This window comes from Dermacentor silvarum, chromosome 7, assembly GCF_013339745.2.
Source record: "Dermacentor silvarum isolate Dsil-2018 chromosome 7, BIME_Dsil_1.4, whole genome shotgun sequence".
Lineage (NCBI taxonomy): Eukaryota > Metazoa > Arthropoda > Arachnida > Ixodida > Ixodidae > Dermacentor > Dermacentor silvarum.
Genome location: NC_051160.1, coordinates 31,886,775 through 31,911,676, shown reverse-complemented (window position 1 = coordinate 31,911,676; position 24,902 = coordinate 31,886,775). Strand labels below are relative to the sequence as shown.

Here is a 24,902-nt window from a genome sequence, read left to right as displayed (position 1 = left end):
ACTGCTGCATAACATGTGCGCTTCAAATTTACTGTGGACGACAGAAACAAATAGTGCAGTAAAATCTAGTTGACTCTCGTTAATTCAGAAAATCGGATGATTCGGACCCGACCTATGGTCCCAGCAGGCGTATGCATTATTTAATGCAATCAAACTCTTGTTAATTCAGATGCATTTGGTCGCGCATTGGTTAATTCGGACAACTCGAAGCTTGGTGAGCACGGAGCGCCGCAAAAGAGCAGAAATGGCGCTAGCATCCAACCAAAACGAAGCGGCAAAGTTTGCGTTGCCATAGTCATCAGCGGAAATCATACATGAATGACAGCAATGCCGGAACACTTCGGGACTGTTTGTACCTTTAAAGACTTTATTCTTGCGTTTACCACCATACATAACACCACGTTGGTTGCGCACCTTTATAACTGCGTAGTCGCCATCCACGGTCGTGTCGATAGCTGCCACGGTTTCGTCCACAGCCGTTACGGAAAACAGTTGTTTCGTTGTGAAAGCTGCCCAAGGATGAAGAGCACTGGCTATATGGTGATGGACGGACAATCTGTTGACAGCCAGCTCACTGGCAAAAAAAAAATAAAAAATTTTAATTGGGAAGTGTGCATGGTAGTGAAAAGTAAGTCTCAGATAAAGGTGCGTGCCATGGCCGTGCTGAGAAGGAAGTCGTGAGGCCTTCGCCACCGTGAAAGCCAATCAGTCATGAGATGACGAGAATTGCAGCTTCCGCACTGCTCTTGCACAAAATAGAAACAGGATTGTCTCATTCGTTCAGTAAATAAAAGCATGTTGACGTAGTAGGCATTTGTTTATTGTTTTCTTGATACCCTCGATAATTTGGCATTTGGTTGATTCAGACTTTTTTTTTTCTGGTTCCATGAAAGTTGAATGAACGAGGTTTTGCTGCAGTGGCCTGTGACCAGGACATTAAAATAAGTTCTCACGAAGTGCTAACTCTGTGCGAAATTTCAGTGCAAACAAGGCAGCTGTTTAGCTGAACGCTTTAAGAAACGTTTACACCCTTTGGGGCATATCTCGTTCCCAAACGACAATCATCTATCTTGCATGCCTTTCTTTTCTGTAATGCTGCATGCTTGGTATTTCCAGGTACAAACAGTATGCGTGCTATCAGCGTGCAATAACATTCTTGACATGAAAGCAGAGAGCGCAGAGTTTTTAAGGAAGGAAACACAAGCAAGACAAATGACGATTGCTCGGGGACCAGGTGCACCCCAAAGGGTGTACACATTTTTTAGAGTGAAGGCATTATGTATGTCTGGCACTTCTATTTAAATAATGCTCGGCATACACAGCTTCAAGAAACTCAATATATGCCTTTTTGTGTTCTCCAGGTGTCGGCGACACTGTGGCCGAGGACGAAGTGATCTGCGAAGTAGAAACTGACAAGGTACATTGTGGCATGCTGTGTTGGTGTGCTGAGCGCCAACTAGCTGTTTTTTGAACAGCATGTTAAGCCTACGGTAATGGTACTGTGACTGTGTAGGAGTACCATCAAGTTTCATGATTAGAAAACAAACGAAAATGGCAACCTACATGGATCAGCTAAGCTAATGCAACCGTATATTTAATAGTAATCACGCACTAGACTGTCCGAATCGACACTTTTCTGCATTGTATGGACAGTACAGTATATATGGCTGTTTTAAGCTGGGTCCAGGTTTTTTGATCAAATGCTGGAAAGTGGAGATTGCAAGATTCTTTGGTTGATTGTTTAACAAAACTTTCTTTTTGCAACTAGCAGTGCTTTTTCTTTCTTTCTGTCTGTCTTTCTATTTTTCTTAACATCATATTTTATATGCATAACAATATGAATGCAAGCTTTGTTTATCATTACCACCCTGCCCTATTCTTCTTCTGCGCACTGCAAAAATATATGGCTAAAGGGTTCTCTTCTACTAAAGCTTGACTACTGCTTCACTTTAGTGCATCATAACCCTTATTTGAGCAGGCGAATTGGGGAATTCCACTGGTTGATTGACCTGAATCTTTGAGCTAGTGCTCGGATTTCGCAACTGCAAGTCTGCCAATGAAAGACGAGCTGAACCGCGGCAGACTGCCACGGAAATTATGATGTGCATCTCCTTTTGGAAGCAGCATTCACAGTAATTCCTGTCTATTCTGTCTATGTTTTTATAATTGTCAAGGCATCAGTGTAATTTCAGCATGCCTGTCAACTCTCCCGACTTTTCCATAAAGTTTACGCATTTGGGCTCATTCTACAATTTTTCGAGTGTTTATGTCAAGTTTTATGATAAATGAGTTCTGTTCACTATAAAAGTCTTGCCTGTTGGTCTTTGAACCTTGTGTTAGAAGTCTTCTGATGGTGCAAACATGCCAGAGTGATACCTGCTTCAAGCAAGTTTATACGGAAAGTTTCCTGAAGCAGACGAAATTGGCAACAGCAAAGTCCCTGAAGAAGTCACTATAATGTAAAAACTGTCAGTCTCTGCTCTTCGAACTTTACTTGTGCTTGTGTGTTGCATATAAATGTAAATCATTGTTAAAAATTCACTTATTTATTTCTCGCAAATAAATTTGTGCTCAGGGCAAGCTCTAAAAAAATGCATGCTGTCCCCCTCGTTGTGTCTGTGAGATTTTTACTTATCTTAAAGGGGCCCTGAACCACTTTTTATCAAAATGGAGGAAGACATTTGAGGTGAAAAGAGGCTATTTCAGAAATACTTTGCCGCAAAAAGTACTTCCATGCGTTCAGTAGAAGCTGAGTTATTGGCAATCAAACACAGCCTCAGCTGTGCTCCCCCTTCCTTCTTCACTGCCTTGCACTGCGAAGGCTACAGCGGGGGTGCGCAGTTCAAATTTCCAATTTTGGTGCCTACGCCGCACTAAATGTATGCCAAACGCGATTGTCCTCAGAGAGCCGCAGTGCGCTTAGCCACTGGACTCGTGGCGGCACCCCGCGGCGACCGCGGTGTAACTGACCGCAGCGACGAATAGCAGCCGCGTAATGGAATGTGCTTTATTGTCCAATAAAGCACACACAAGAGAGTGAGGATCATCGCTCTGTGAAACGAGGGCGTTTGAGAGAAAGGTGACTCCGCGGTCCGCTTGCGAGCTCCACGCACCGCGTACTACAGCAAAACTTAGCTGAGATGTTCACAGCAGCGTATGCTGACTGTGTTATTTCACAAAGCCCGAGGGGTGGTTTTGGGACCCTTTAATGTTCAGAGGTTGGCAGGTGGGTTGTTTCAGTACCCTACCTCTGTCACCTGTAATGTTTGAAATTCTGATCAAGTCCCACACTGACATGAGATGGAACTATAAAAATATATATGCTCGACATTACTTGTCAATGTTTACATAAAGCGCTAAAGCCGGACACTATCTTTTGCTCAGCTAGCGATAGTAATGTGACATGCCCTTGCATTTCCAGCTAAAGCAGTGTCTCAGTGGCAGCGCGCAAGGAAGAGCACTCTGTCGTGTTGCTAGACGATTTGAAACGACCCATGGAAGAGACAAACGTGGAGCTGTATTTTGCAACAATTATTTTCAGTTTCTGTTCTTTTCTGGTGTTCTAAGATTGGCTCGCCCTGGCCCAGTTTCCCCACTGTCGCTTCAGTTGAACATTCGGCTGAACAGTTAAGAAACAAATGGTCGAAAGAAAAAGTATCCTCGCAAAATATGGCCCCCTAGATCCAAGTCGCCCAGTGGAATACATTATCCTCACTGCAAAACAAAAAAACAAAAAGGACGCAAAACTTGCTCTGGATTGGCAGTATAATTTTCCATCGTATTTCTTACACAAGTGCAAATGATGTACAGTATGGTTCACTAATATAGAGAACACACAGCTGGTAATAATGCCGATATATTTGGAACACTTCAATCTTATTTGGAGAAAAAAATGACTGATAGGACGCATTTTAAGCTAACATCTATGCATTGGATAATAATGTACATTGACAGATAGCTGAGCAATTTGGTTAGGATTCACGGTATGAAAAGGCAGGCATTTGTGTTGTCTTCTTCAGGTGTCTTGTTTTCATGTCTTGTACACCTGCCTTTTAATACCATCAACACCGTTCACTGCGGTAGCACTTTCTGAAACCTCGATTCCTGTGGGTGATGACCCTCTGGTGGGTCGCTTGTCACGTTCCTCTGGAGAGTCATGACCCACCAGTGAGTCACCAGGAAGTTGTGCTCCATTAAAGCTACCCTCAAGGTGCAGAGATGGCACCACCACGCGTCGGACCAGAAGCAACAAGAATTTTTTCCTCTCCGCTGATTTTTAGCAAAGGTGTCGCTTGTGCACTTCAGGAAAGCCCTGCACAGCCACACAGATGCAATAACTGCGTACACCCCAGTGCTGCCTACCTCCAAAGTAAGTTTTTCCCTAACTCATTTTTAAAAATTCCCTGGACTTCCCTTGGTCTGGAGAAATTTTCCCTATTTCCCTAAATGCTGCCCAGATATACGGAATTTTTCCTAGAGTTGGCAGCACTGCGGGACTAACCTGTGACCCATGTCGCAGTCAGCGTGCTACCTGCCATGGCCTCTCACTAGCTATACTGTTGCGCTGCAGAGCTTGAGGTCACAGCTTCAATCCCGGCCATGACACCCCCATTCCAATGGGGGTGAATTACAAGAGTGCTTGTGTAGTGTACATTGGGTGCACATTAAAGAAACCAAGGTGGTCAAAATTATTCCAGAGCCACTTATGATGCCTTTAATAAACCACTGTGCATTTTGGGAACGTTAAAGAGACGCTAAAAAGAAACACTAAATCATTTTAGACTCTTGTGGTATTCTTTCGGAATTCTATTTTCTCTAATTTCGAGGTAGCAGGCAAGCTATTACCATGTAATTAACGAAAATAGAACAGAAAAATTCAAGTTAAAGCTTGAATTTTTTCTATTAAGCAACTTATTAGAGGAGAAATTTAAATTCAAAGTCAAATTTTTTGAATTCTTTTTCTCTTTAATGTCCCTTTAGACCTCACAATGTAGTCTTTTAAGTTATAGTCGAGGTTCCTTCGAGTCACAGCTCGCTGTAATTGGTAGTCAAGTACTTAAATGGGTGTTGCCTTTAGCAGTGGACCGTTCTGCACCCTAATGTACACGCATTGACACACTCGCATTTTATTCAGACATCAGTGCCAATTCACGCTCCGGCCGGTGGAGTCATCGTCGAGATCCTAGCCTCTGATGGAACCACAGTGCAGCCTGGCATGGACATCTTCCGACTGCAGGTTGGAGGTGAGGCGCCATTGTTTCTCATGTTTGCAACAAAAGCTGCTTGACAGCGTTATGTTTGTATCGCAAGGAATTCTCAGTTGCTTTGTGGAGCGTCCTTAATGCATGCTTATAATGTTTCTTTGTTTGTTTGTTTTTCTCAGCCCTTTGGTGAATCTTTATCTGAACACAACATTTCTGTTGTATGAAGTTCTTCTGTATTACTTTGTCATTTATTTCTTGGAAAAACACCTATGTACTTTGATTTGATTGCACATTAAAGAGTGCCCAGGTCGTCCAAATTATTCCTGTACCCCACTGCGGCGTACCTCATAATCAGATCGTAGTTTCGACACGTAAAACCCCATAATTTAATTAATTTGCACTTTTTCTACAGATTATGATTTGTGTCAGTATAATCCAGCCTAACTCATCTGAAGGTCATGAGCAGTCATTGTTAATTGTTGCAGCCTTCCGTTACACGTATTACTCCTCACAAAATACCAGATTACTGGAGACATAGACGTGAGCAGCCACATTAGTGGAGCCATCTTGTGGTGCAGACTTTAACCAGAAGGGACATGCAGCAATTATTACAGTGACCAATCATGTTCTACCTTGGCAGGGCTGTAAAATGTAAACGATACGTAAGCGTTAAAATAAAGTCCTTGCATTTCTAAAATTTTTTTCTGACGAGAACGTCGACGTAGCGAATGAATTTGTAACCCTTTAAGGGCTATGCTCAAGTATGGTACTCGTCTGGCTGCAAATGCACGCTCCTGGATGTGCCCAAGGTAATTTGTGACTATGAAACACCTGTAAACTGCTCACACCATCAACTCAGAAGTTTGGTAACCTAAAACTTTAAACTAGAATTTTATGTAGATTTTGTTTTTATATGGCAGATATTGCAACAAAGCTCATTGACTGTCAGTGCTGTTCGCATCTCCTATTTTTTGACATGGCAAGCAGGTGCAAAAAGTCCATGCATATTTTTTTTCACAATGGAGAAATTTACGAACTTCTTATAAGCGATGATTTAGAGGACTTTGATGTCGATTACAAGGTGCCTTCGAGAGACAATGGCAGCGAGGAAGAGACCTTGTTGCCTGATGAACACTAATTACCCTAATTAAATTTATTGTAAGCATATCACTAATAAATAGCGTTTGAATTCAAAGCCCGCAGATGTTTTACTTAGACGAAAATTGAATTCGTTGCACTTTGGAAAAAAATACTTGGTGACCAAAAGGGGTAATGCATTGTTGTTGGACAAAGAGCCACAAGTTCTTGCTACAGCATATTAGAATTTACAAGAGCTGTTTAAGATGCATGTTAATGAACAAAAGGAATAGATGAACTGAGTGTGTTACATAGCACACTGCTGTAAATACATTGGAAATAAACATTGTTTTGGTTACCTTTGCTAGTCCATGCCTTATTTAAAACCCCATTTGGTGGGGTATTCCAAGTACTGTGTGTAAATAAATTTCGTTAAGGGTAATACGTATATGGACACGGTAAAGCTCCCCAGTGACTACGGTCACAGCAACCTTGGCCAGGTCTTTCCCATTTGCTGTTGTTTACAACTCACATTCGCTCGTACAAAGTTCTTTTATGATTCTTTTATTCCAAATACCTCAAATGACTCAAACCACCTGCCCACCTCTATTGCCTAACTGACCGATGTAATTGCATTTAAAGCTGCAGTTGAATGTTATATGTACTCTTAGCATGCGCATTATTTTGTTCGTGTTCTCTATGCATATTGTTCATATATTGTTGACTGTGTATATTGTTCCCCACTCCATTCTGTAACGCCTTCGGGCCTTGAAGATATTGAAATAAATATATAAATAAATAAATCCCTCTCAGGAGCCGGGGGTGCCCCTGCTGCTGCGCGCCCAGCAGCTGCACCGGCAGCTCCGGCGCCAACACCGGTGACCAGCACGCCACCGCCAGCCGCGTCATCGGGACCAATACCAACAACGCCACCTCCCACGCCAGCAGTGCCCACAGGTTAGGAAAGCAGGGAGCGTAAAAAAAAGAAAATGTTTGTTATGTGCAACATTCAGTATAACACACACGCAGACATCAGCACTAACAATTGGTTGCACCCTCAGGATAGCAGCTTGCTGCATACCTTCTGTTGGGACTTGATTGTGTGTAAGTGCAAGCGCCCAGATAAACTCATATTTGCACCTCGGATGAGCCAGATATGTCGAGCAGCACAGTGACTGTGTTCCCTTCGCAAATGTATTTTAATGTTTTCAGTTTCAGTGTTTCAATTGCTGCTGCCTTGCATATTAAGCTGCATTGAAACAAAAATTCGTGTTTGGGGATTGGGGGGGGGGGGGGGGTGATGTCACCTCAGGCCAGCATTTTAGTTTTCATTGTAGCAGTAGAACACTTCCTGCAATAAAGCATGGCCAGCGATCTTTTATATTCACTTGGGTGCGTCGCATAATTCGCAAGCCCAGAATCTGTAATACAGAATTTAAATTTCGCACATCTCACTCTGCAGCTTGGCTGACTCTGCAGTGTCATATTCTTGTAACTTGAAAACAAAATTCAAAATTCTATGCAGGCCTGTGTGTTTTATGAAAAATTATCAAGATATTTGTATGAATCTAGGGCGGTATTCTCAGACGATCACTTTATTGAGATTTCACATGACTCAGCAATGGACACGTTAGCGTCTATGGCCGACAACTATCTTTGCATAGTGCTCTGGAGGATCACTGTTGTCCATAGATGCTGACAGGTCGGTTGCCGAGTCTAGTGAACATGATCGGTGAGCTAGTGTACTAGTGAACATGATCATCAGAGAACACCGTCCCTGTATTTGAAAGCACTGCTGTCCACACAGCCTGATCGAGCAGGCTGGCAGCCTGGTTAGCAAAACAGAGTAAGCTACTGCGCAAATTTTCAGAAATGTCTGTGCACGCATGTGCAGGACCAATGGCCTCGATTCCAGTGTCCAGCATCCAGCTGCCGGGCCCCGCTGCACAAGCCGCTGGTGCCGCAGCCGCGGCAGCGCCAGTTGGCGCCAGAACCGAACAAAGGGTAAGGGGCTCATTTTCATGGGAAACATGCTCTCTGTGCTCATGCAGAAGTCGCACTGCATAAACTGGCGCCCTGATGGCGCGAGACATCACCACCAAGGAAATAGATCCAAGGCCTAACGCATGTGTAAAACCAGGGCTCGTATAACGTAGAACTTTTCCGATCTGTTTTTGTTCCAAGTCGGCCATTGGCCCTCTGTGATAGGTCGAAATGGCTCGGGCTCTGCCCATTTGGACATGGCGCCTGCCCATACGGGCTGGACTCGAACTGTTCTAACCTATCACGGAAGGCTAATGGCCGATTTGGAATAAAAACAGATTGGAATAGTTTTACATTATACCAGCCCATGTGCACTAATAGCGAAAGTTTAGAACCTATATACATTGGATTTCTTAGGGTTAGGATTTCTGCTAAGCAAATATGACTTCACTACTCCTCGGCTTCAATTTAGCAAGTACATGTGCCCTATAGTTTGTAATTAAAAAGTGCATTAGCATATTTTAGTAAATATCGAAATTATTGTGGAAAATGTTTTTGCTGCTAGTGTCCGCCCAGCCACGTAGCCTACTTTCAAAAATAGTAATGGCCTAGATGCGACTGTTCTTTTAATTGTTTAGTGTGTTCTCCATAAAAAAGCAACACCTGGTAGTTCTGCCAATATTGACTGCAACATCATCGCGTAACCGAATTGGCACCATAATGGACAGTTTTTGCTTGGTTCGCTGTCTTATGTGTCTGTGATATTAAATAATTTTATTCGGTATTCTGAAGCTCGAATTTAGAATGATTAATTGTAAGGATTTATTATAAATAAGGCAAATTTGTTACCTCAAGTGCGCAGCAGCCAACAATTTTTTTTTTTTTTTGACATAGACGGAACTGCAAAAATGTCCGAATAATTGGTCAGTGTGAAAAAAAAATTTTTTTCAGTGGCCAAAAAAATTTTATGGTTTTTTTACAACTCCACTGCATAGAATTTCCTTACAGAATTTTTCTGTGCGTTGTGCTTCATCAAAGTACAGTGAAATTTCGATAATTAAAAATCTCATAATTATAATTGACATAATTAAAACAAAATTATTGACCCCGACAGAGTCCTATGTATTTGGAAAGAGAAAAGCTCCTGCAAATTCGAACTCCAAAAACTGCACAACGGTTATTTTGAAATAAATTTATCGCTTCCATGGACTACCTTTTGGACAAACTAGAGCCAAAGGCCAAGGTTCTATGCGTTGCTAGCTACCTAATGTCAAGTGTTGTAAAAATGATGAGAAAAGACGCACGGGGAGCCAATATTCAACCGGAGCAAGAAGAGCGGCGCGCGCCCTCCTTTTCCAGCAAAGCTTGTATTGCCTCAAGTGTTGGCGGTGGTAGTGTTGGGGATGTCACGCTAAAAAACCCAGCTGCTCCCAGAGTAGGGCAGGTGCGGGGAAAGCTACGGCGGCGCCGGATTACGTGACGCGCGCGACCAGTCAGGGTCATTCGGTGTGTCGTGGGGAGAGAAAGTCCGCCGGGCTACCCTCGCCTCAGATCAGTCTTGGTGCCCGGATGGGAAGGCCACGCATGATGCGTTCCGCCGAGGAGCAGGCTGTGTTTGAGCAATATCGCCGTGAACTCACTCGGGAAAGGGCTCGTCATCGACGTGCCAATTCTAGCGTGAGGGCTTCCAAAGCCCAGGCGAAACATCAGCGAAGAGCTGCCGATCCTGAGTTTAGGGCAAACACTTCGAAGCAGAATGCCTGCGAGAGTGTCATCTTGCCCTCCAGGAACCCGACAATGATGGTGCATGCCTCGTAACTACGGGAAAGCAGTAGGTCAGGTACACACATGACAAGCTTCGCTTACCCCCATTTTCTCGACAGGTGAAGGGCTGGTGATTTTTTTATCCAGCCTAAATAAAATATATCTGTAAGGAGTCCTCAAGCAGTGCACTCGATCACGTGACCTCCAATGTTGGGGATTACGGCGTGCATCAAGCCACAACCCTTCTCGGCTCGCCTTTGCACCCATAGAAAATGGCATGGAAGGTGCGATCTTATTGCACTTGGACTTTACCATCTAGGCCTAACCAGTGCTCACCAGAAATTTCAGTCGAATGTTTTATTTTGGCCATGTAAAGTAGGTGACAGCGCTGAGGTGAAGTCCAAATAATCGAGCAGGTCCAGAAAGTTGGTCGGTGACTGTAGTTAATAAACGAGTCCCGCAGTAGCCCTCTAGACAGGTTTTCTGTATATCTCTCGCTGCTTTTTTTTCTAATATAGGCCAGTGAACTGGTCCTAACCAAACTGTGCACACACTAACTCAGATTAATCCCCTTTTCACCCATTAAACCACTGTATGAAAAATGTTTAGTCATTCTCATAATCGTGCTGTACTGCTGTATCCGCGCGATTGTATATCTTTAAAAAAGCCTTTTGTCTAGGAGTGTGCGAATATTTGAAACTTTCGAATAACGAATTAAATATTCTCATATTCGATTCGGCCTCAAGAACTACTATTCGCACACCCCTACTTTCTTTCTCCCCCCCCCCCCCCTCCAGACTGTCTTTCTGCCTTACTGACCGCCTTCTCCTCCACTCTCGCACAGGTGAAGATGAATCGTATGCGGCAAAGGATCGCACAACGTCTAAAGGATGCACAAAATGTATATGCCATGCTGACAACGTTCAACGAGGTTGACATGACGTGAGTGTTGCATCTTCTATACCGCAGTAGAAGGGGCAGTTATTCAGTCACAGCTCCCATGGTAGTCGTGCTTGTATTTGATTCATTCAGTGGCAGAATGGGAACAGTAAATGCAAGATGTTTGTCGAATCGTTTTCGAGTTTCCGAACAACCGCTTTGATGAGCTGCTGTTACAGAGGCTCATATCTGTTGAAGGCCTACTGCAATTAAATTTTTCAGCAGCGCAAGACGCCTTGCTTAAGATATGTAGATATAGATTAGGCCCCCGTGTAAAATTACCGTATATACTCGTGTAAGGGCTGCACCTTTTTTTTCTGCAATCTTGGCTTAGTGCGGCCCTTGCATGAATCAGGCCAATGACGTTTTGAATTTTTTCCTACAATTTCGCCCTCCAAAGGGGCCCTTACACAAGTATATACTGTAAACGGTATCTACGCTACACAGCATGCCGGCACCATTTCTGAGGCCATGTGCAGCAGACGCAGCTATGCACAACTGTCGTGTGTAGACCAAAAATGCAAAGATCACAGCGAGATCACGGCAAACTAGCTCGATTTTACGTCCTTCTTTTGAGTCGCAATTAACTCTCGCGCTTTGTTCAGGTAAGGGTGAGGTGACTGTTATAATGTAACAATTCTATTCCAATTATATTTCTTTTGCGCTTCGTCAGTGCCACATTTGTGTTCCAGTAAAATTTCTTTTGGGCCTAGTTGGTTCATAATTCTGATTTTAAATTTGCAGTGCCAGTGTGTTTTGTATTTTCCTTTTGTGGTTCGTCTTAGGTGTTTGCGCTGTAAGTTTGAGTTCAGTACACTTATGTTATCACAGGTATCGGTCATTCCTGAACAATGGTTGATAAGGAAGGTACAGAATCGAGCAGATGGAATTCAGCTTTTTATACCGGCCTTGGTTTGCTTTTGTTTGCACAGGAATGTCATCCAGATGAGGAACAAGTACAAGGACACCTTTGCCAAGAAGCACGGCGTCAAGCTGGGCTTCATGTCTCCATTCGTCAAGGCTGCCGCTTTTGCACTACAAGATCAGCCAATCGTTAATGCGGGTGAGCACTGATTGAACGCATGAGTTTGGAGGATAACGTGCAAGGTAGAGGAAGATTTATAAAAGGGTGACTAGAAAAGAGCGCTGTTCTGCAAACAATATCCAAACGGGTTTCTCAGAAAAAATTATTTGCAGTTTTGTAAGAAGAAACCTTTCTGGTCTTATGATTGAACGTGGTTTTCGAACGGTAAAGTCTATTTGTGGTGATAGTTTTAATGCCTTAGCATTAGGAGTGTCAAAGTGGAAAAAAGTGTAGTTTGTGAAGTGTGGGAAGCTGTTTACGTGGTAGAGGTTGAGAGGGGATGGGAGAGCTTAGAAGTGCGTGCGTGCAAGTGTGTGTGTAGGGGGTGGGGGGGGGGGGTGCTACTGACGGTAGTCTGCTCTGGACCACCACCAGTTGCACTTCCCTCCTCGATGTGGCAGGACGTGTCGAGCAAGCTCCTAAATGCTTTATAATGTAGTGAATGCGATTTAAATAATGGATCCCAGATCTCAAAGAAGTGTGACGTAATGCTATCACATTTCTCTTGCATTTGCTGATAAAACGCCACTGAATTTTTCAATGAAGCACAGTGATTGAACATGGCTTTCTTTTTTTTTATGGCAGTTGCTTTAGCAGCAACAAAGCATGTCGGGCAGCTTGCCGATCGTAAAGCAGTGGCAAGTTAATTGCATGCCCATCAATAGACAAATTCCTCACAATTTCTTTCTAGTAGCGGGGCTTCGATTGCACATTGAAAATTGAAATCTGGCCAGGACCTTGCTTTCTCCTTTGTTAAATGAGTGATTTTCAATTGCAATTTGTTGTAAAGTCATTCGACTGCACTAACTTTTGATGGTTGAGTGTGCTTGTCGTACCTTGCTGTGGGTGATAGCCTCGTCATTGAAAACTGTGACTTATCTGCCTGCCTTAGATTTTTGGTGTAAGCACAGTCTGGCTCTTGTTTTCAGTCATCGACGAGCAAGAAATTGTGTACCGTGACTACATCGACATCAGCGTGGCAGTTTCAACACCAAAGGTGCGTTTTGTGCTCTGGATGCTGCTTTTTTGCACTGTTGTTGTTGTTGTGGCTTCAATTCATGGATCATACCCAAGTTTACTTCCTCTTATGCTGCTGTTTGTTCTTTCTTTCTTATTCTTTTTTTTATTTTTTAAGATGCGTTATTGGGTTTGCATATTAAGCATTACAGTCAGTACATGCAAAGAAGCCCACCAAAATGTCATAAGGTTGACATACTGCGATGCAGGATATAATGTTGTGAGAGTAGTCATTCTGGTGAGCCCTTCGCATTATAACCGTATCAGTTGTCTGGCATGCATTGACTCAAAGTTGTAATTTATAATAGCCAAGGCGACAAAGCATCTTTCAAAAACCATTAGCCCTCTTCTCTGGCACCAAGTAGAGCATTTATTCAGGATTCCCTTGTCTTCTTATTATTCTGTTTTTTTTTTGTTTGTTTGTTTTTTGTTTTTGTTTTGTTTTTTTGTTTTTTTTTTTTTTTTTGCCTTTACCCAAGAGGAATCGCAATATCGCACGAATCACAAAAAAGTAACAGTGCAGTCTTGAGCACGCATCTTGTAAATGATTTGCGCAGGAATCTACCTTTCCTTTTTTTTTCTTTCCATCCAGATTTTCTTTTAAGTGTATTCGAGAAACAATACATATGCATATTGTAAAGTAGCAGTTGAGCTGTATTCCAAGGCAAGCAAATGTAAAAAACTCACGCAGAAACTCATCTGGGAATTTTGCGTAAGCATTGTGCCATTTGCTCACCTCTAGACAGCCTGGTGTCATTATCAATGTTATGAAACTTCATCCGACCAGTATAAACCTTTATCAACCCTTATCGGTCGTTATAAACCTTAACGGACTAGAACCAACCCATTGGTTGTTATCAACTTAGCAAACTCGATCGAGCCTTATTTATTTATTTATTTATTTATTTATTTATTTATTTATTTATTTTCACAATACTGCAGCCCCTCCCCTGGTGGGGCTATAGCGGGAGTGGATAATACAATATCCTTATGATGGATATCAACCCTTATTGGTCGATATCCACCTTATCGCAATCGACCCGATACTTATGAACTCTTGTCTGTCCTTATCAATCTTATCGGACTTGATCCAACCCTTAGCAATGCTTATCGATGCTTACTAACCTTATCATAATAGCTGCGACCAATGTAAGCCCTTATTGCTATTTCCAGCTTATCCATCTGCGTCGAACCACTATCAACCGTGATGAGACCCATGTAACTTCTCGTCACTCCTTATCAACTCACTGACTCCTTATCTGTCTGTTTTGCGCAACGTCAAGTTCATGAATCCTCAAAGATCCGTGGCATTTCGATTCGGTGAAGGAATGTCCCAATGGAAAGCGCATCCTGCATCCACTGAAACTCATCAGAAATGGGGCATGTTTGGCATTAAATTTTCGCAAAATCTGCATTTTCCTAATACCCACAATGGTCTAAGATGGCTCTACATGTCCTAGAGATGGCTTTTATTCCACCATAACTAAATCTTACAATGAAGCCTTCATAGAAACTATTCTCCTTCGACATTTGTTTTGTATCGCAGGCACAACACATTCATATGGTTCAGATATATTTACCTTCTGCCAGTGGGTAAAACACTCAGCTTCTGACCATGGGGTCTTAGGTTCCAAACTCACCACCGCCAACGTTTTTTTCCCTTTCGAATGAATTTTTTTATGCATTATCTTTATAGTGATTCGTCTTACGTGACAGATGGACAGTTTTCCTCATTGGGTAGGCATAGAAATGCTTACGCATTTAAAAGTGATTACCAGTCACCATTATAACTTTTACACATTGGAGTTGGCTAGGTCTCACAGTATAGCTTACTTGCCCATTTGCACGACATTTATAGTGCTGCTTGAAAGCTTGGAAGTGACTACTCAGATACCTTTCAGTTTCTGATGTTTTGGCATGGCATTTCTTACAAATGTGGAATCACGAAAGAAGTTTGCAGTTTTTGCTGTATAGTTTTTTTGTGTGTTCTTGGTCTATGTTTGTTGCTATTGTATTCTTTTGCCATTCAGGCTTTCAACTTTTCCTTTCTTTACCCAACTAGTTTCAGATCTGTACATTGGGTTGCTGAAGCTATCACATAAATGTTTTTCCTCTCACTTGTTGTATATTTATGCAGTGCTTAGAGTTATGCTAAGTCACCCTGTATGTGGGCCAGTGGTGCTCACTGCAATATTGTACCTTAGCGGGGCAGGGCTTAGTCAAGCTGCAGTTTACGCAGCTTTTTCTCGTTACCCCGTCTCTCTTCGAGAAATGAATAAAATTTGGTTGATTGATTGATTCATTCATTGAATAGTGCCAGCTTCATTCGTTGTTCACTATGGATGTTGTCAAAGCAACATAACCCCATTTCGTCTTGTCTATCTTTGCACACATTGTTCTAATGGCTTTTCCTTGGTTTTCCCAGGGCCTGGTCGTGCCTGTGATTCGCAGCTGTGAGCGAATGAACTACGCTGACATCGAGAAGGCCATCTTCCAGCTGGGTGAAAAGGCCCGCACGGGCAGCCTGGCCATCGAGGACATGGACGGTGGCACCTTCACCATCAGCAACGGCGGCGTCTTTGGCTCCATGTTTGGCACACCCATCATCAACCCACCCCAATCGGCCATCCTCGGCATGCACGCCATTTTCGAAAGGCCCGTGGCCATCAATGGAAAGGTTGGTTTGGACCTCGCCATTTGTTCATTCACAAAATTAAGGAGTTGGCTGACATAAGATAAGAGTAAGCAAACATCGATGGGAGAAACCTTTCTTGTGCAGTAGTCATAAATTAGGCTAATAATTATCCATTAAGAGGAAGCTTTAGCTCGGGCCCAACTCCGACGCGGCCTATTCAAGTAGACAGTAAAACGCAGAAGCGCTTTTCTGAGATAACCCCTCGACCAATTTTAGTGAAATTTGTTGCATTCGAGAGAGAAATTTGAACTCTAGTGACTGTTGGAAGAGGAATTTCGATTTAAGGCCTGAATTTTGCTGAACGAATTTTCAGGAATTAGAAAGTTTGAAAATAATACAAGCATGAAGTTTACAAATTAATAGCTCTGCATCATGAAAACATATCGCGGTTCTGTAAAGGGCATTCATTAGATAATCGAAAGCGGACGAATTGGATGTGTCAGTTTATATCTTACACGAATTCGTTACGTTGTGTACAAGGGTTCTGCAAAAGCCGTATTTACATAATATAATTTCTTTTGAGATTCATGTGTAACATACCAATTTTGTCCGCTTTAGATGTACTATTAGATGCAATGCACAGAATTGTGATATCATATTTCATTGCAGAGTTACGGTATTGTAAACTTGATAGTTTCGTTTTCTGAAAAATTTGCAATTCCTGCCAAGTTTTAATAAAAAATTTACGACCTAAATCAAAAACTTGAAACCAATAGTCACTAGATTTTAAAGTTTTTCTTGTAATTGCAACAAACATCGTCAAATTTGGTGCAGTGGTTGCCGAGAAAAACAAATTCTCCTTTTACATGCATTTAGATAGGAGCACCACAGCTAAAGCTTCCTCTTAATGCATCAACTCTGAACGTCGACAGTGTGGTTCTTCTTTGCATCTTTGCACCACACTATGAACAGTGTTCTTTGCTGAGTGTCTTTTAGGAACTTGGCCATGTGTATTAGACCTTGTCTTCTGAGAAAATTCAAACCAGTAGATTTTGCTTCAATCCTTTCTGCCTTGTGATGAAACGTGAGAAAAGCACCACTGCCATCTTTGTGAGGTCATGCCCAGCAGCGTTGTCTGTAAAATTCCTGTGTGGACCTGTCATTGCAGGTTGAGATCCGGCCCATGATGTACATTTGCTTGACGTACGACCACCGGCTGATCGACGGCAGGGAAGCTGTAACGTTCCTCAAGAAGGTCAAGTCCGCGGTCGAAGACCCCACTGTGCTTATGCTTGACGTCTAGCACTGGATCTCGGAGCCCGGTGATGCACCACGTATAGAAACCTCTGGATAAAGTTAAATGTGTGAGTAGCGCTCTCTGAGTCTTCATCCATAGTTTCGAGAGGTGTACGCCAGGAACCCATATATGAGGTACTTCGTCATGACAGGGGTGCATGGATTTCGTCTGGATAGAGTGCTCATCATGTCATGTTTGTCGTGTTCATGCCACGTCTTTATATTTGTCACGACTCGGAGTCTGTGCGTTAGCTCCTCCTGAGCAGTGGCATAAGAAGGTGGAGTCTGGTGCCTGGCTTTCGCCAATTGCCGTCGTGAACGAGACAAAGGCCCAATAAAAACGAGCAAAGAGTAGTTATTTAATATAGTGTCTCAGCAACAAAGCAAACTGGCGTTATTAAGTAGCGGCTATGGATATGTTAGAAAAAGTAGGAAAGCGACAATTGCAAAGAACAGGTGTAACAATGCAGCATAAACAAATGAACTATGTATGTCTACTGGTACAAACTAAACTTCTAAACAGTAATTGGGACAGAAAATATTTAGAGTCCGCAGTCCACAGAATCAAAAGCAACATACAGTGAACCGGGCGCATCGACAGTCCGTCCACACCGATGCAGCTCGTAAGTGACCCTCGAAGTCGGCGCCTCGACGTCGGCAGCTGGCTTCCACGGTGGCATTCGGTGTTGGGACGTGATGTTGGCAGCCTATTTGCCCGGGAGTTGCTCGGCGTTCATTTATCGTCCCTGGAGCAGACTGGTGAAGTGTCGGATCGGCTCGGTTTTATAAACCTCTCGAGGCGCCAGCATCCACCTCTAGCCGTCCAGATGCACATGTGAAGCATACACGCGTGCACTGGTTCTCACCGTGGTTCAGACTCCACTGGCGGTCACTTTCACTGGCAGGCAATTTAATCACATACAAAACAATAGCTGCTGACAAAGATGGCTTCACGTAGTCCAGGCGTGCTTCCACCGTAGTTCAGACTCCGCTAGCGATCACCTTCACCAGCGAACAATTTAATCACACACAAAACAACAGTGAAGTATGCAAATTGCTCAATGTGTTCTAGATGTACCAAAGATCACGTTCGCTACCCTTTCGCAAAAGGAGCTCCACGTAGGCTCGTGGCCCATTCTTACAGGAGCGATGCTTAATAGGCGTGTATACTTAGGAGGTGGGTAGGCGGAGAATTAAAGAAATAATGCGACTTTTGTGACAATATTTAAAGGCATGATTACTGCCTTGTATTTCTAGTGTCTATTTATAGTTCCAGGTTGTGCCACAGTGATGCCTGTATAAATAGGATACTTGGTACTGATGGGCTGCATACTGTTTGTCTCGATAAAGTGCACCTAAAGTCATGTTCGTGTGATATCCAAGCTTGGAAGCTGAAAAAAAAGGACATTATAGGAAGCTGACGACCGCACGGCAGGCAGTATGAAGGAAAACGGAAGTTGTAACATTAAAGACAAATTATGTATTACAGGAAGGCAGCGAAATGTGATCAGGGATCAGATGCGAGTAGATCATGATGAAGATGCAATTGAAAGGGGCACTGCGGGAGCTTTTAGGCGGGAGGTCATCTAATTTGCAGAGCATAAAGCAAGTGGCCCCATAGAGGAAGATGATGTTCCAAGGGTATGAAAATGTAATTGAGGCTGGCAGAAAATTAGATAAAGAGATCAGGAAAATCACAAGACTAGACTTAATAGAAAGCTTGACCTCGGAAGCTCTTGTCCAGATTATCTGAACTGATCGGAATGGAGAACTCGTTTGCCTCGGGATCCACTGCACTGAATCTGGTGAGATTTGTGAAAAGAAAAAGTTAAGATTTCACCTACTGTAGGACATCGGATCAAATGGGAATTGGGCGCAAGCATGAACGTGAGTGGATGCCGGTAAATGCGAATGGAAGTGACTATGACTGCAAGGGAGTTTTGGTGAGCAGTATGAGTGAGTATCCACTCATTCTGCTGAGCTATGCTATAGGAAGTTTATTTTTAATTTAGTCAATAAACGTGCTGTTTTGAAGAAGTCTGGAAAAAAGTTAGGCCAGAAATTAGCACCGTTAACTCGAGTATGCAGCAGCACACTTAGAATGTGACGATTATGACATCTCTACAGCTGCGCATGAATGCGTCACGTGGAAACTTGCACGCTCGCATTTATCAAAGTGTTGTTTTTATACGTACCTCGTATCTCTTACAAACTTGCAATTCCGTGCACGCCGTAACGTGCCCTGACGTACTTGGAGTTTTCTGTCAGATGCCTCCAAATTGGTGAAGTCCGCCTGAAATGCTGTAAGGAAACGCATGACCGGTGGTGTGATCGAACCTCTGTCTTCCAGCCCAGTAGTGTAATGATCTAACCATTAGGCAAATATTGCACACGTGCTTCTCTCTTGCCAGAGTCGCTCTTTGAAACACGTCTGGCGTGCGCGTCATGTGCCAGTTTCTCGCTTTCTTCTCGCGTGACAGCTAGCTTCTTTAGACGCTGTGTTAGACGGCACGATTTTCAGAATCTGCGCATATTTTTTTGTCGGATGGATATATAGTATACCTCCAAAGCGGTTGAGGTCCACCTATAATGCTGTCACAGTAATACAGTCAAACCTCGATATAATGAAGTTGTACTTGCAGTGGAAAACTTCGTTATATCAAGAATTTCGTTATATTGAGGTTTCGTTAATTCAGTAGAACTAATATGAGGAAATAAAAATAGTTCATTACATCACGAATTTCGTTAAATCGAGGTTCGTTATATCGAGGTTTGACTGTATGGCAAAATGTTTTTAGAAACGCAAGTATCAAGTTTACAACTCTGTAACGCAGCAGTGAACTACGATATTGCGATTCTCTGAACTGTACCGATTGAGACATCTACAGGGGACAAAAGTGATGCATCACACACCATTATGAAATATACCATTGACCAGTGAGTAGGACTTTTGTCAAACCTTCTTTTGTAAAACAGAAACAATTTACAGAACTGCAATATATACTGTTTGGTGCGTAGTTATGGATTCATAAATTTTGTGCTTCTTCCTTTTTAGATTTTTGGCAATTTGGTAAAAGGGCTGAAAATCGAAATTCTGCTTGCTTATTGTGTCCTGGAGTCGAGCACAAGAGACAGACTCTTGGAGCAGACGAAGAAAATATGAAAGCTACACTATGTACCGATATAGCTGGTAATAGCAGTAAGAGCGCACCAGACCGACAAGGCGGCTGGTGGCGACTCGCTCCTCACAAAGGGCCAATTCTGCCTTTAATCCCTTTTTGGTTCCTCATCGGCAGGAACGAGGCGGGGTGGGTGCTGGCGTCACCCGCATCTAATTCGTGATTCGTCGCGGAGATGGCTCGGCGCTGCATATCGTCACCCACGTCACATTCTTGTTTCGTCGCGGTGATTAGTCGTGGTGCTCAGAAGAATGCAGGGGGGGAGCGCTGGTTACCTCGATGATAGGCACCCAGTCTGGCACAATATTGCTACTATCGGTATAACTCAGCTTTCTCTTTTAAGTGCAACAAATTTTATTCAAATCATTTCAGCGGCTGTGTAACAAGAGCATTTCTGCATTTAACATGTGCTTGAATGGGGAGATTGAAGGTGCCATTGTCCTGGTGTGAACGCAGACATGCTTGCGATAATGATGAGGGCGCATTTCTTGAGCCCAAATTTTGAAACCTTAGGTAAGGAAGGTTTAAGAATTTCTTCTTCTTCCTTACCATAGTAAGGAAGACTTCATTGCAGTTAGGCCAATTCTGAAAGCATCCTTACTGAGGTGCCCTTAGTGGAGGCTTCCTTGGTGCTCTCTTACGGTAAGGCAACCCTGAAGCTACCTTCAGCTTCCTTTGCTATTTTCACTGAACGAGGGCTTCTTCAAAATGCTCGCTCATGATTGGGCTGAATAAAGACATTTGCATGAGACTTACGACTACAAATGCCCTCGAACCCAGACATGTGGAATCCGTTCCTTACCTAACGAAAGGGTTCCTTTAGTGAAGGCATTTAAAAGGATCTTTCAGAATACATTTGCTTCCTCCATGCATCCATCATGGTAAGGAAGCATGAAGGGCTCCTCGTATAAGGTTAGGAAGTGGCCTAAGGAAATGAAGGTTTCAGAATTTGGCCCATAGTGTCAAAAGCACACTGATACCACGCTCCGAAAATGTTTGCAATTGGCAGTTACATGTTCTTGTTCATAATGTTGTGGTTCGTGTTACTGTTGTTATCTTGTGACTGCATGCCTCTACTTGGGCAAGATATTATGAACTGAATGCCAATTTTTTTTTTTTTTTTCTCTTCTCCTCACTCTTTCACATTGCAGGACAGGCCTGGCACACTATGGGGGAATGTACCCGAGAAGCGCACTTCAAAGTCTGAAGATTTTTTATTTAGGTCTTTACAAACGTTTTGCGGAAAGATGTTGTGGAGCTAGACGTAGTAATTTGGAACGGGCACGGCCAACAGCTTCACAGCAGCCCTAGCGTTGCCTTTCGTTCATGTACAGGCCTGCCGCTTCTCTTAATGTTTTTTTTTTTTTTTATCTCATTCATCTAGAAAGCAAAGCACCCTCAATAACACAGAAAGCTACTACTTGCAAGGAGACGGTGTCTTTGTACAATTGTTTACTGACTGCTTTACTAGAATGTTTCGAAAGCAGCGTTGAGAAAGGCTGGAGAAAATGTTTTTGTTTTTACCTTTTATCGAGATCACGCTTGCCGGTTTCAAGATAAAAGGGCATGATTCATTAAACCATGTTACAAAGATCTTGTGTGCTGTGTTTGTCCTTTGTCATTTGAGATACCTAGATTTAAAGGGACAGTAAAAAAAAAACACTGAATCAGTTTGGCTGATTTAGTGTTCTTTAAAATATTTTAATTTCACCCTGATAGGTTGGTTATTAGCAAAGAAAATGAAGGCCAAAGTTGTCTTGTTTTTTTTAAATCTCGCGCCAGAACCTTTACACCAGCATGTCTTCGGGACATCATGGATTTCAAAGCACACATATTTCTGAAGCATAACTGCGAGTCGGCCTAGTTGGAACAGATTCATTTTCTTAAATTTTTCTGCGCAAACAAACAGGGACGAAGAAAAAGGAGACACAAGGACGAGCGCTTTCTAACAACTGATTTTTATTATGGAAGAACCACTGGCTTGAATACCCACAGGTCTGCGCGATCCTGTCAATAGAACACATCAAGAGCGCATAAAATAATGCTTGTCATGAAATGTCGCTACCCGGTCAGCATAAAAAGCAGCAATGATCATAAAACAAGGGTTTCTGGGTTTTAAGTGCCAAAACCAGTTCTGATAATGAGGCACGCCGTAGCGGAGAGCTCGAGATTAATTTTGACCACCTAGGGTTCTTTAACGTGCACTACAACGCAAGCACACAGGCGTTTTTGCATTTCGCCTGCATCGAAATGCGACCAAAAAAATTTCCATTCTCTCTAAACCACAAAAATATACGACACATCTGTCTTTTGTTAACTGCAAAAAAGAACCTGAAAAGAGCGAAATACAATATTTAGGTATTAAACAACACAAACGCTATGATACGCTAATTTTTCCTTCCCGGCATCCAATTACACAGTTGAAATAGAGTTCATCCTAACATTTTACATACAGGTGGGAAGTATGCTTCCCGGCAAAGAGGACACAATATGTAGAAACTGGGGCTGTAAATCCTTTTTTCGCACGAGATGGCATGTTTGCATGCTTTTTTCGTGTTCAGCAGAGATTATCCCAGCTACCGAAAATCTTCTGTGGTTGAAAAAATGCTTACGACTAGCTTGCTAACAATATGTAGCAGGTGGGAAATATACCCCCTGCCTTAGATGATAGAGGGGCAGGGGGGGGGCGCTCTCGATGCCTCCCCCTGTGTACACGCCTGTGGTAGGGAGCATGGGAACTCTCAGAAGTGAGTCAAAACAATGGACGAGCGGTTCCTCCAGTAAGATGAATTGGCCATATAAGGCGTAGGGTAGATAACCGGTGGGTGCCAAGAGAAGGGAAACGCGGTCGAGGACGGCAGAAAACTAGGTGGGATGATGAAGTTAGGAAATTTGCAGACCCAAGTTGGAAGAAGCTAGCGCAAGGCAGGGTTAATTGGGAGTAGAGTGTACTAGAATATGGTTGAGTGGGGCTAGCGGCTGAGGCGGCGCATGCTTTGCAGTGAGGCGCCCGACGTGGAAATACTCCATTGATAGTGCAAGTCCATTCCACCCACCTCGCATTTGAGTTTAGTGCGACTCCCACTCTGCTCGAGCTCAAATGGAAACTGAGCACTAAAATAAAACAGTAAGCTGTCTTTCGCCAGCTTACAAGCCGGCGTCTAGAATTAAGATATCTTTTATCAACCCAAGGTTGGCTCATCCAGGATTTTTAAAGCAAAGCTTTCTTGGCCTTTTCCTGCGACTTTTCCACTGCTGCCGGCCGCTGCCGCCGTCGTCTTGCACGCCGCGTCGGGAGGTGGTTCAGAGCGTGCAGTTACATGGCAGAAGCGTGGCAGAGACGAAAAGCGACGAAAGGCCCCGCTTGCCTCGCTCGCGCACGCGAGATAGAGCTGCCATCGTCTCCTCACCCCCGCAGGCTTTCACTCGCACGTACGATGCGCGGCGACGATGTTATCGCCCCTGGACTTTACACGGAACATCACGGCGACGACAGAAATGCGCTGGAGTGTCCGCATAATTGCTATCGCAATAAAAACAGATTGGAATAGTTTTACGTTGTCAGCCCAGTGTTCATTGCGGCTCTCTGGGTCTGCAGTCTCACATGGTGACCGAAGAGAAAGAAATCGAGCTGGGCAGGCCATATAATGCGTAGGGTAGATAACCGGTGGGTGCCAGAATGGGTGCCAAGAGAAGGGAAACGCGGTCGAGGACGGCAGAAAACTAGGTGGGATGATGAAGATGGGAAATTTGCAGAACCAAGTTGGAAGAAGCTAGCGCAAGGCAGGGTTAATTGGGAGTAGAGTGTACTAGAATATGGTTGAGTGGGGCTAGCGGCTGAGGCGGCGCATGCTTTGCAGTGAGGCGCCCGACGTGGAAATACTCCATTGATAGTGCAAGTCCATTCCACCCACCTCGCATTTGAGTTTAGTGCGACTCCCACTCTGCTCGAGCTCAAATGGAAACTGAGCACTAAAATAAAACAGTAAGCTGTCTTTCGCCAGCTTACAAGCCGGCGTCTAGAATTAAGATATCTTTTATCAACCCAAGGTTGGCTCATCCAGGATTTTTAAAGCAAAGCTTTCTTGGCCTTTTCCTGCGACTTTTCCACTGCTGCCGGCCGCTGCCGCCGTCGTCTTGCACGCCGCGTCGGGAGGTGGTTCAGAGCGTGCAGTTACATGGCAGAAGCGTGGCAGAGACGAAAAGCGACGAAAGGCCCCGCTTGCCTCGCTCGCGCACGCGAGATAGAGCTGCCATCGTCTCCTCACCCCCGCAGGCTTTCACTCGCACGTACGATGCGCGGCGACGATGTTATCGCCCCTGGACTTTACACGGAACATCACGGCGACGACAGAAATGCGCTGGAGTGTCCGCATAATTGCTATCGCAATAAAAACAGATTGGAATAGTTTTACGTTGTCAGCCCAGTGTTCATTGCGGCTCTCTGGGTCTGCAGTCTCACATGGTGACCGAAGAGAAAGAAATCGAGCTGGGCAGGCCATATAATGCGTAGGGTAGATAACCGGTGGGTGCCAGAATGGGTGCCAAGAGAAGGGAAACGCGGTCGAGGACGGCAGAAAACTAGGTGGGATGATGAAGATGGGAAATTTGCAGAACCAAGTTGGAAGAAGCTAGCGCAAGGCAGGGTTAATTGGGAGTAGAGTGTACTAGAATATGGTTGAGTGGAGCGAGCGGCTGAGGCGGCGCATGCTTTGCAGTGAGGC

General features: G+C 43.7%; 1 protein-coding gene across 1 annotated transcript in view; it reads left to right on the top strand.

Annotated features, from left to right (window-relative positions):
* Positions 1–21,774, top strand: part of LOC119457879 (dihydrolipoyllysine-residue succinyltransferase component of 2-oxoglutarate dehydrogenase complex, mitochondrial) — a 52,814-nt gene extending 31,040 nt beyond the window's left edge. Inside the window, exons 9-18 of the mRNA XM_037719639.2 lie at positions 1,362–1,417; positions 5,135–5,243; positions 7,095–7,238; positions 8,176–8,285; positions 10,873–10,970; positions 11,900–12,030; positions 12,981–13,048; positions 15,494–15,745; positions 16,872–17,067; positions 21,330–21,774. Of these exons, the coding sequence (XP_037575567.1) occupies positions 1,362–1,417; positions 5,135–5,243; positions 7,095–7,238; positions 8,176–8,285; positions 10,873–10,970; positions 11,900–12,030; positions 12,981–13,048; positions 15,494–15,745; positions 16,872–17,006 (1,103 nt within the window). The 3' untranslated portion in view covers positions 17,007–17,067; positions 21,330–21,774. The remainder of the gene's footprint in view (positions 1–1,361; positions 1,418–5,134; positions 5,244–7,094; positions 7,239–8,175; positions 8,286–10,872; positions 10,971–11,899; positions 12,031–12,980; positions 13,049–15,493; positions 15,746–16,871; positions 17,068–21,329) is intronic.
* The last annotated feature ends 3,128 nt before the right edge of the window (positions 21,775–24,902 follow it).